The sequence below is a fragment of the Lissotriton vulgaris genome, unplaced genomic scaffold, assembly GCF_964263255.1.
Source record: "Lissotriton vulgaris unplaced genomic scaffold, aLisVul1.2 SCAFFOLD_2590, whole genome shotgun sequence".
Taxonomy (NCBI): Eukaryota; Metazoa; Chordata; class Amphibia; order Caudata; family Salamandridae; genus Lissotriton; species Lissotriton vulgaris.
The window spans coordinates 289024-301404 of record NW_028255253.1 but is presented as its reverse complement, the minus strand read 5'-3'; the positions used below and the strand labels follow the sequence as shown (position 1 = coordinate 301404).

At 46.3% G+C, this 12381-nt stretch overlaps 1 protein-coding gene across 1 annotated transcript in view; it reads left to right on the top strand.

Annotated features, from left to right (window-relative positions):
• Nucleotides 1-896: 896 nt before the first annotated feature.
• Nucleotides 897-12381, top strand: part of LOC147659186 (homeobox protein EMX1) — a 55690-nt gene continuing 44205 nt past the window's right edge. Inside the window, exon 1 of the mRNA XM_086951915.1 lies at nucleotides 897-2139. Within this exon, the coding sequence (XP_086808041.1) occupies nucleotides 1785-2139 (355 nt within the window). The 5' untranslated portion in view covers nucleotides 897-1784. The remainder of the gene's footprint in view (nucleotides 2140-12381) is intronic.

Here is a 12381-nt window from a genome sequence, read left to right as displayed (position 1 = left end):
TCCCCTTGTACTCATTTCCCTTTCTGTCTCCCACTCTTTGTTTTTTCTTTCTCCTCCCCTATTCTTTCTTCTTCCCCATTTCATTCCTTCTTCCTCTCTGTCTGGCGTATCTCCACGCCTCCTATTTCACCCCTTCCCTTTTGCCTCTTGTATTACGTGTGTATCGTTTCACTGCCCCCTCCTTTCATCCGCGCTCTTCCATCCCCTCCTCTCTTTCTTGATATCTTTGTCCTTTCACTCATGCTACCCCTTTGTCTTCTCTCTTTAATTGTTTTTTCATTCCTTGTTTCCCTTTTTCTCCTACTCCTCCTCAGCTTTCTTTCATTGCTGTCTTCCTTATCAGGTGGCTTAACAGTTCCTCGCTTTTTATTAAATGTTTGTCTCTATGTAGCCCCCAATCTCATTTGTTCATCTCTCTGTCTGTCTCTCTGTTCTCTGTCTCTCTCTCCCTCTCTCTATCTCTCTCCCTTGCTCTCTTCTCTCCCTCTCTCCTCTCTTCTCTCTCTTTCTCCCCCCTCTCTTCTCTCTCTCTCATCCTTCAGCCCCGTGTCCAGGTCAGTCCCCCGCCGCTCTCTCTGCGCTCAGAGGATGCTGTCACTGAAGCCAGCGGCTAGAGGCGGGCGCTGCTCGGCGCTCCTCGTCTTGCTCAGCTGGGCTCTGCCCCTGCCCCGCCCCCCGGACCTGCCTCCTGCTCTCTGCACATGCTCCAGACAGCTCTTCCGAGACACCCCCCGCTCTCCTCATGCCCTTCCCAACCTTTGGGCAGGTGAGGTTGTCCAATCAGCGCGCCCCTCTCAGGTACTGCACTCTTTGCACTGCTCAGCACGGATCCCCTCGCGGATTGGCTGCTGGGGACCCGAGGCGAGGGGTCCTACCCTGCTCCTCCATCCCTGCGAGCAGCAGAGACAGCAGACAGAGAGCCGCAGCAGCTGCAGAGACAGCGTACACTGCGGCGAGGGGCAGACACGCAGCGCTACACCTACTTCGAGGAGCTGCTGCAGCAACGACAGGCAACGGGAGACACCACAGACAACTCCAACCACAGACGCGTGCACAACTGCTGGGACTCACAGCAGCCACAGAAGCCTGCAAGCATCAGAGAAGTGCGCCTAGAGGCCGCCCGGCGCCTAAGAGGCGCACACCTGCGACAGGAAGGCACAGAGGAGCGTAGGTGCTGGAGAGATCCACAGACCGGCACAGGGGGCCACAGACCTACAGACCGATACATGGGCCCACAGACCTACAAGAAGAGTTCTGCAATAACCACAGAGACCTGCAGCAAATCACAGAAGTGAGCGTAGGGAGGCCTCTGGGCGCTATACAGGCGTACAACTACTACAGGAAGCCACAGAGGCGTGTGAGGGCTACAGGGACCCACAGACCGGTAAAGGGGCCCTCAGTCCTACAAGAAGATACCCACACGATCCACAGAGGCCGGCAGCACATCGCAGAAGTGAGTACAGGGAGGCCTCTGGGCGCAATAGAGGCGATCATTACAAGAAGCCACAGAGGCGCGCGAGGGCTGAGGGACCCCAGAGTCACCACAGACCGGCACAGGGTCCTCACAGACCTCCTCGGGACACCTGCAATCACCACAGAGAGGCACAGACGCCCCAAAGACACCCGAGCCCACACCCGCAGGTGCACAGACCCTCCATGGAGCAGGGCGGCTCGCCACACCCTCTCCTAGGGTAGAGGAGCAGAGGGCATCCCTGGGCACAGCGAGGACCAGCACCAAGTGGACTCACCCCCCTCCCCTCCACGCCGCCCAAAACAAGAGAACTATGTTCCAGCCGGCCACCAAGCGCTGCTTCACCATCGAGTCCCTGGTGGCGAAGGACACGCACCCGGGCTCGGAGGAGCCGCTCCGGCCCACGGCCCTCAACTACCCGGGCTCGGCGGCCGACGCCTTCGTCAACGGCTTCCACCCCAACCCCGCCGGCCGGCCCCTCTACAGCAGCCCCGAGCACCTGGTCTTCCCCGAGGCCGTCAGCCACCCCTCCCTGGGCATGCACCCCCACCAGCTGGGCGCCTCACACCTGCAGCACCCCCACTCCTTCTTCGGGGCCCAGCACCGGGACCCCCTCAACTTCTACCCCTGGGTGCTGCGGAACCGCTTCTTCGGGCACCGCTTTCAAGGTAAGGGCGCCTGGAGCATGCATGGCTCGCACTAGTGCAAGGGGAGTGAACGTAGCGCTGTCTAAGCGTCATGGTATGACTATCACTAGTGCACGGGATAGTGAACATAGCGCTGTCTAAGCTTCATGGTATGACTATCACTAGTGGAAGGAGATAGTGAACATAGCGCTGTCTAGTATGAGTATCACTAGTGCAAGGGGATAGTGAACATAGCGCTGTCTAAGCGTCATGGTATGAGTATCACTAGTGCAAGGGGATAGTGAACATAGCGCTGTCTAAGCGTCGTGGTATGAATATCACTAGTGCAAGGGAAGTGAAAATAGCGCTATCTAAGCGTCATGGTGACCTATCACTAGTGCACGGGATAGTGAACATAGCGCTGTCTAAGCGTCATGGTATGAGTATCACTAGTGAAGGGGGTAGTGCCAGTGACAATACCACTGTCTGCGCCCCATGGCATGCCTTTCACTAGTGCAAGAGGTAGTGAAAATACCACTGTCTGTGCTACACGCTCGGTGGTCATGGCTAGTGCAGGAGGCAGTGTAAGTAGCACTGCTCGCCATGGCATGGCTGTCGCTAATGCAGGTGGGGTTAGGAAGAACAGCACTAACTGCCCCCAATGGTATGACTATCACTAGTGCAAGGAATTAATGAACATACCACCATCTGCTCTTCACGCCACGACTATCACTAGTGCAGGAGGCAGTGATATACCGCTATCAGCCTCCATGTTCGTGAGCTGTCACTGTCCTCACTTCATGGCACGGCTCTCACTCGATCCAGGGCTTAGTGACAGCACTGGGCTATCACTGGTGCAAGGACACTACTAGAAGCACCGCTGTCCGCGCTTCATGGCAGGGATATCATTTGCACCAAGGGTAGGCAGGTTCTAGTGAAAACACCACTGTCTGCACCTCCGTGACGTCACTATCACAAGCGTAAGAATGTTAGTGAAAATAGCACTTGATGCGGCTTCATATCATAACTATCACTAGTGCAAGGGGGCAATCAAAACAGCATTGTCTGCTTGTTCAAGACATGGGCATCACTAGTGCTTGGGGATAGTGAAAAGAAACAAGGTAAGGAAACTGGTAGGACGATGCGCCTCGTGAATAAAAGCAAATGAGAATGGGTGTGTATACATGAAATAGAAAAAGAAAGAAAGACAGACGGACAGAAGAGAAAGAAGGAACGAAAAAAGGAAAGAAAGAAAAATGAAAGAAAAACAGGAAAGAAAGAAAGGAAGGAAGAAAGGAAGAAAAAAAACGAGTAGAAGATGGAAATAACCCACGAATTAATGGATGAATAGATTCCTCGGGGTAATTCCTAACATTCTAGCGTAACTGACAAAGAAAGAGTAATTGCTGCCTTAGAACACTCTCTTTAAACGCACTAGGAAGTGTTCTTTCCGAGGCCGCCCCGGTGCGCTCAGAGGGCCTTGTTCGCAGCGCTTGGTAGAGCGGTTTAATCTGCCACAGAATGAAGCGCACAGAGCAACTTCATGGGACGCCGTCGGCGCCTTAAACGTGAGCAAACGCCGCCCTTTTTAAATGAAATGCAGCGTGGGAGCTATAGATTTAAGCTTTAGACGTAAGACGCCATGTGCACACTTAGCGCTTTGATTCTCCGCGTACCTGGACGCACCATACCTCCGGCCGCACGTGGGGGCACTGGTCCTGTCCCACCACTGACGGGGTAAACACGACGGGGACAGAGGCGGGTCTCTCGATGGCTGATTTATAAAGGGACAACGGGGCAGGAGGCGCTTTCATTCAAATCCTGAACTGTGCACTTCGCCCTTTTTCAGCTTCTAAGGTTCTTCGAGTGCAGAAAACATTACAAAGTACAAACCAGCCGCAGAATAAACGCCTTTAGCTATTTAGTGGACAGCGCCACGGTGCATAGAGAACACACATGTTGGCCACATATCGGTATTAAAAAACAAAAACAATGTCAATACATTGTACATTGACTTTTTTTATAGCGCCGTGAAATCTGTTTCTAAACGCCCGAAATAAGGGGACTACGGTTTACAGAAATACAGCGTGTGCCAAGATATGGCAATTGAAGGCTTTAAAGATAGCGCTATTTTACTGGAATATGAATCTTCCAGTGACGTCAACTCACGCTTCGGCGATAGAGCAGTGGCGACCAAGATCTTTTTTAAACCACATGAATTTCAACATGACATTACACTGTACCGCACTCTTCGTCGAAAAACTGATTATAAGTCAGATAATTAGGACGCGGCAAATAATTGGTACCTAATTTGGCGATCAGTCAGATGTCGTCAATTACAGACGTAAAGCGGGGGCGATAATTACTGCCCGGATCAAAGCTATTTCTGCCGCTTTGTGCATTTATTCAAGAGGACATTTTCCCACCAGCACGGGGCACATATCCTACTAGGTACAGATTGATGTACAAAACATAGGCAATGGGAACTATATACACACACATATATCTATGTGGATGTATATATATATATATATATATATATATATATATATATATATATATATATATATATATATATATATATATATATATATATATATATTGATTTATTTATTTATATCCCAGTAGCAGTTGTGACTGGGTGTAGTTATAGTTAGGAGGAAATTATTTTTCGGTCTTCTTATAACTTTGGCGCCGTATGACGAGTCTTCAGGAATATTTCCCCCTGGATTGACAATGTGCGGAAACTTGTACTTTGAAGTAAAATAATTTTCTTTCTTTACAAAAAATGACCTCACATTTTACCTACCTAATAGAAGCACTTCCAAACCTTCTGTATTTATCACAGCCTGTCAATTACCTGCGAATTGAGGGCGGGGAAGGACAAGTTAGGTTTGGCACCTTTAGGGTGATCTGGCAAACGTTGCCATGATCACCCTCAGCTCGGGCGTTTCACTCAGCGCCTTACGCTGTGCTAGGCGCTTGCTTTCTTACTTTTTAGGGTCACTGCGGGTTCTCAACGTGGAGTTTCATTTCGTCTTCAAGGGATATTTCTTTAACCATCAAATTGTCTTTTAAAAAAAATCTTTTTATTATTATATGTTATTATTTACGGTAGAGCTTGAACCCGGGGTACCACGAACGCCTCTCGGCAGCGCCTCCCCCCCCCCCCCCCCCCCCCACAGGGCTCTAAGCGCTGGCGGTGTAGTGTACACGCAGCGCTACAAAAGACACCGGCCAATCCCAGGCGATTACTCTAATCTGTCAACGAGGAATTAAAGGCCGTGATTAGTTAAAGAGGGTGATAAGCACAAAGGAAGGGCAGGAAAAAAGTACAAGAAAGGACCAGGGAAGAGGGAGGGGATGGGGGTTAACACATTTGTACATGAAAACGTGTTTTTTTTCTAGTTCCAGCACCGGCTCCTGGCCTCCCCCTCATTACCCAGTTATAAATGCAAATCCACGCGGAGCTTTCACTGATCCCGGGTGAAAGGAGGAGCGGGGAGGGGGCTTCAAAGGGAGGGAGCCTTTGTTCTGGGGAGGGGAGAAAAGATTGAGTTATCTCCCCAGCAGCCCATTCTCCTGCCTTTCGCTGCTGGCTGTGTGAGCAGTCAACTGCTGCTGGCCGACTGCTGACATTCTTATCAGAGGCGCCGATTAACTAAGAGAGATACGAAAAATTAAAAAAAATGGTAAAAATGAGATGTGTTGAAAGAGTTGGGATGTTACAGTATTTTTTAAATTATTTGTAATTGTGGAGAGCGACTGTCGCCCGAGGGCATGTAGGCGCTAAAGAAATACGTGTAGTTTGGGGCAGCGAACTGCTCTACTGCGCAGCGCCATGAAATCACTGCGACGACACATACGGCGCTTTACAAAACTCTTCACAAATAAAATACATAGTTATGTGTGCACCTTGAGGGCCGTATCACATACACCGACCCTGTGCCGGGCAGTATTGCACGGCTTCGGGGGCGAAACTTTTAATCCACACTTGTTAGTTTTGCAGCAACTTTTGCTCTGGCGACCAGGACAGGACACGAATGGCATTGACCTCTGATAGATGCTAAATCGAATTTTTCACTCGCTGACCACTGGAAAGCGGTCCGTGCAACGTTCAACACTATTAGTACAACATTGTATGGGACTTGTGCAAATGACGTGCCCTGGCCGTCTTCATGTTATTTCCTTCTCATGCTCTTCGATTTAATATGTTAGTTCTGTTTGGTGCATACGTGTAGCCTGTCTCGGTTCGGTCACCCCGTCTTTTAGGGGGCGGGTAGAGGCAGGCAGAAGCGCGGCCTCTATCACACCTTGTTGTGAGACACACCTTGTTGTGAGACACTCACACTGGTTGTGCGCCTGTTCCGGCGACCTCTGCGCAAGAGTGCAGATGGAAGGTTACTCCCTCCTCAACAAACGGGAGAGCCGCCCGGTTAGGGGCACCAAGGGACAGGAATTAAGCGCCAAGAGATGTTTCAGTTGACGATGTGCGCTATACAAATTGTAAATACTATGATTACTAGCCCAGTCTTACCCGTGGGGTACCCCTCCTCTGATCTCACAGAATACAAGGGTGCCCTTAAGGAAAAAACATTCACCAACGTGGGATGCTACAAGGGGGGCCTGTAATCCGTGCCAGCCGAGCCACCTGACTGGCCACAGAGGCATGGGTAGGGCCGCCCCAAGCGCACCCCATTTCTGTTGTGAGAATCACCTGCGGGGAAACGATAACCACATAACCCTTGCCTCGTGCCCATGACAGCCTGATGGGAAACCTCGTGCCCAGGGCCTATAGATCAGTTTCCCTGGTTAACCTGTGTGTTTGAGCTGTGTCCTGGCAAGCACCGTCTACCCTCGGTGTGACTCCGACGGGACAGGGTGGATTCGGTTTAATTCCCGGGGTTCCACTACCACAAAAATACATAAATAAACAGAGAAATGCCCATGAGTGACTGTGTCAACCAAATTACAAGGAAAAAATACCTTGTTACATTTTAAGGTGTATACATTGTGATATATTTACATGTTATGCTTTGAATGTACACGTGTTATATATTCACCTCGTGTTTCGGAAGGCAAACATTTTAATACATTTCCTTCTTTTTTTAGAATGTGTTCATCTTTATATATTTAGACCATATTTCTGGGAATGTTGATATATTTATATATTTACTTCTTGTGTCTGGGACTATTTACATTTGTATACACTGTGTAGGTTTCAAGCTAATATGAAGCCAGTTCTATATATTTACACATTAGGTTTTAGAATGTATACTTTTTATACATTTGTATCGTTTGCTTGGAATGTTTACACTTTTAAATACACTCGTGTATCCACTTTGTATCCTTCCGTCCTGTGAGTTAACTCTGAGTCAGTCCACAACATCCGAGTGGAGCACAGAACCCGGCACTGTCCTTTTCACTACCTCGTGTACAACAAGTGCGGCTGATAGCACCACTGATCACTTGCATAGCGCCCTCAAAAGACCGTCTTGTCTCATAGCACTTGAATCAAAGGTGCATCAGCCTGGGAAGGGGAAAGGCTGAAACAAACTCCAGAAAGACCCCTCTCTGCAGCAGGCACCCCACTTACTCCGCTGCCGGCTCCCCAATGTCCTAGTGTTTTAAAAAACTTGGGTCCTGGTTCTCAGACACCTTTACCGCCTTTAGGGGGAATTAACGCTTAACACTCTTGTGTAGCTGTGTGCGTTATAAATGTCAATAACATAACATAACAATTGAGATTTACGAATATAAAATTCCAATCCACAAACAACTTCTGGGAATTTGTATTAGTAAATGCAATCCGACTGATGAGAAATAAATAAATGAAATAGGAATGTCTCATATATGTGTTTGAGTGTGTGTGTGTGCGTGTAAATGTGTTCCAGGAGGAAATGTACACCTGATTCCGATTCCATTGGGAAAAAATACACATTTGAATATTAGTCCCCAAGTTGGACTCTGGTATATTTCCTGGAGCGCCCATCAGACCCTCTGTAACCCCTCACACTCTGGACAGGAGCCGGAAGTAGCTCCTGAGGTCGCCTGGTCATTAACTCCTTGTGACTGTGAGCAGCAGAGAGGTTTGCCTGGGAGAGGCTGGAAGCCCGAAGCCATCGGCTTGGGCTTAAAACTTCAATAACCTCATGGATATGAAGTTGTTTTGATCACTTCGAGAAAAGTGGAGAGGTGCACTCCCAGAATTGTCGGTTTCAGTAATGAAGACTGGTCAGTTCCTTTCTGAAAAAGTGGTTCTTTATTGCATAGTCCAACAAATTGTGCAACAAGCCTCAGCCAACGCGTTTCGTTCAAAAGTTTGAACTTCTTCAGGGCTGAAAAGAGGTGTGACATAGATAGCATAAGTACACATATGTATAAACATTGGCACAAAAAGTGAACACATGTTAAAAACAATACTTACAATCACATCACGGTACATAACACAAAAGACAAAATTGAAAGCATGCTAAAAACCATACCCATGGGTCACTTTATTTTGTTAAAACTTACATTTCGAGCAGTGAATGGAACAACAACAATTCATAATAGAACAATTGTTTTTATCACTGGTCCCCATTAGATATTTTTGTTTATAATATTATGTATATATGACCGTCCCCTCCGTTACCAATGACAATCACTAGCAGATCACACTCTGCTTTTCAGATATGGATTATGCCACAGTTTGTTATTCTGTATTTGTTGTAACAGAAAGGATATATCCAAAGCCAGGATACAAAGGGTTAATGCTGTCAGACAAAACCGCACAGAAAAGACATCCTGGCTATTAGGAGAGCTCTTCCTTGTCGAAAGTAATTGCAACATGTTCTGGGAGGCAGTAAAACCTGTTTTACATGTGTCAATTTTGCTGTAATGTGGTAACAAACTTGAATATAGCCCTTGCACTGTTGAAAAAAAATGTGGTAATGCACGTTTATTAGTACAGTAAAGGTGCTCCAGAAACATGAGTTATTGGCTCACATTTATGTTCACTGTCGTGTCATATTAATATATATATATATATATATATATATATATATATGTGTGTGTGTGTGTGTGTGTATATATATATATATATATATATATATATATATATATATATATACATACATACATATTTATATATGTATTTATACATCTCTTTGGTTAAGAAATAGCAAAGTTATCGGCTGAAAAAGAGTCCTTCAAAATAGGATGGTCCTTGTCAGGTGGCTGCATTCTTCCAGCCAGCTCTCGCATTCCGACGACGCAAACATTATTACACAGAGTGTGCCATATTGTGACTAGAAGTTTAGTTACGTCGTGCGTAGCAAGTGTTTGCGCGCGACAAGTCCCCGTTTCAACAATAGCCAAGCTTGGTTGATGCAGTGCGCCCCAAACATGGGATTTCCTGCTGCAATCCCTGTGTATCACCACAGCAAGAAAGAACTGCTTAAAACAAGGTAATTTGCATCCATGAGCATGTCAATAAGGATAATTAGACTGTGGGACGCAACGCAACAAGCAACGACCACAAACAAACAAACACACTGCATCCGGTAAACACTTTGTGGTGGGGAGCTGGGCATCTAGGCGGGTGCATTGTGCGCCTTGGCAGCGGTGCAGGGATAACTGCGCGGCTGCTCATAGGATCAGCTGCTAAATATCTCCTTCCATAGCAGTGAAGAAGAAAGACGCGGTAAGTCCCACGCTCCTGGGGGCTTTATTCTCATAATCAAGGAGAAATCTTCACTTATTTGGTTTAAGCTTTGGTTCCAATTTGAACAAGTCTGAAATAATACCATTTATGACGCGCCCGTCCTTATCTCATTGCTTTCAATAGCACCAGCCGGTGCGCAGAAGCCACATTGAGGAGCTAGTGAATTTACACACATTGCACCACTTTGAATATCCCTTCTTGATGCATATGGAGCCATTGAAAGACCTGGAGAAGGCCTTTGAGTCTGTTCCCCATGCGTGGAGAGCGAGCCCATCTGTGTCAGGAAGGGGGAGAAAGCTTTGTCAAAAAATACTTGTTTTTGAGATTTTTTTAAGGCTTTCAGCTATGTTTGTTTCCTCGAGTCTGGGAGTAGAGAGTTCCTGAGTTGTGCGCTCAAAACCAAAAATATGTATTGCCGCCTCTGTGGCCGCAATGAATTCTAGGAAAAACACAATCATGTTTGATATTTTAACCCAGGGATGCAGCCATCACTTGTTAATTTTCCATACATCCGCAGCTCACACTGGATATTGAATTGCGTCTAGGTGTTTGAAGGAGATGGCTTAAATATTCTTATTGCATACTTGTTTAATTGACAACTGACAGATTAAAATCGACTAGTAGGGATGTTAAACAGTCCTGTGCTGGTGCCTAGCTCACTGAACTCTCTTATGAACAGGTTCTTAAAGAAGCACATCATAAAAGACCCCGAGACCCGCTCTTATCATTTAAAAATGATGCTCCTGGGCATGCCTGAAGGACGGGATATTTCAATTACATACTGGTAAACCTCTTTTACTTTGAGTCCAAGTCCTACCCGCGCGGTCCTATCTCTGTTAATACTCATCCCCATGCACCAAGGACGGTGCAGAGGAGAGGCAAGCACATTATTGCATGTTGTTCACATCCAGGGAGACATCACTTTTGTGTTGTTACACAACGGTATGGTTTTGGTATCTGAATGTAGTTGTTTTCTGAGTATCTCGAAACAACTGTTTGAGACGAACGTTCATCAGCATTTAAGAACTTAGCTGTGTGTGCTGTATTTACACAAATATTTCTATGCATGCATGTATTTCCATTTATTCCCATGCATTGGTGTATTTTCACAATTTGTTCCGCACATTTATGTATTTCCACTGATTCCCCATGATTTTGTGTATTTTCAAAAAAATTCTATGCATGTGTGTATTTCCACTTATTCCCCATGCATTAGTGTATTTTCAAAGTTTTCAATGCATTTGTGTATTTCCACTTATTCCTCGGGCATCAGTGCATTTTCACAAATATCAACATGTGCAGGTGTATTTTGATGAATTCCCCCATGCATTGGTGTATTTTCACATTTTTTCATGCATGCGTGTATTTCCACTTATTTCCCATGCACGCGTGTATTTTCAAAAATGTTTCCATGCAGGCATGTATTTCCACGTTTTCCCCATGCATGTGTGTTTTTTCAGTTATTCCCCATACATTAGTGTATTTTCACAAATGGCTCAATGCATGTGTGTATTTCCACTTAAACCTCAGGCACTGGCGTATTTTCACAAATACCAACATGCGCACGTTTATTGTCACGAATTCCTCCATACATTTGTGTATTTTCACAAATTCCACCATGCGTAGGCGTAGTTTCACTAATTCCCCTCTGTATGAGTGTATTTTCGCAAATCCCCTATGCGAAGGCGTAGTTTCACTAATTCCCCTCTGCATGAGTGTATTTCCGCAAATCCCCTATGCGAAGGCGTAGTTTCACTAATTCCTCCTTGCATGAGTGTATTTTCACAAACCCCCTATGCACAGGTGTATTTTCACTTATTCTCCATGCATTGGTGTATTTCCACAAATCCCCCCATGCACGGGGCTTTATTTCGCCGAATCTGCCATGCACTGGGGCTATTTTGAAGCATACCGCCATACGCTGTTTTATTAATTATTTACTCGTGCACCAGTTAATTGTAATAGCCACTCATGCATTGGCGTATTTTCAACAATTCCCTCCCGCACATCTGTATTTTCACTAATTCACCCGTGCACTTGTGTATTTTCATTCATATGCCCATGCACAGGTTTATTTTTGTTTAACTAATTTTGGCATGCACACGTATATTTTAGCGAATTCGCTCATGCATTGGTATATGTTGTCTAATTCCCTCATGCACTGGTGTCTTTTCACTCATTTCCTCCTGCGCAGGGGTGTTTTCACTAATTTCCCCATACACAGGTGTATTTTCACTAGTCCCCCCATGCACTCGTATATTTTCACTAATCCCCCCCACGCACTGGTGCCTTGTTAATTTACTGAAAAAGGTAATAAGGTCATTGCTCACCGAACGGATAGGTTTATATTCCAGTTAATCTTCAAGCAATTAAAGGCCAACGAAGTCAACAATTTATTGTGCATAAACCTAGTAATTAAAATCATTCCGGGAAAGGCGTGTGAACGCCTGGAGCGCTCTAAAAAGGGATATCGCTTCTGCCATCAGCAGTGTCGGCTCTGCCTGCACCCGAGTGAGTGAGCCATTCATTCTCCTGCGAGCGTTCCGCTTCGGGGCACGTTTGTGAGTCACCCGGAGATA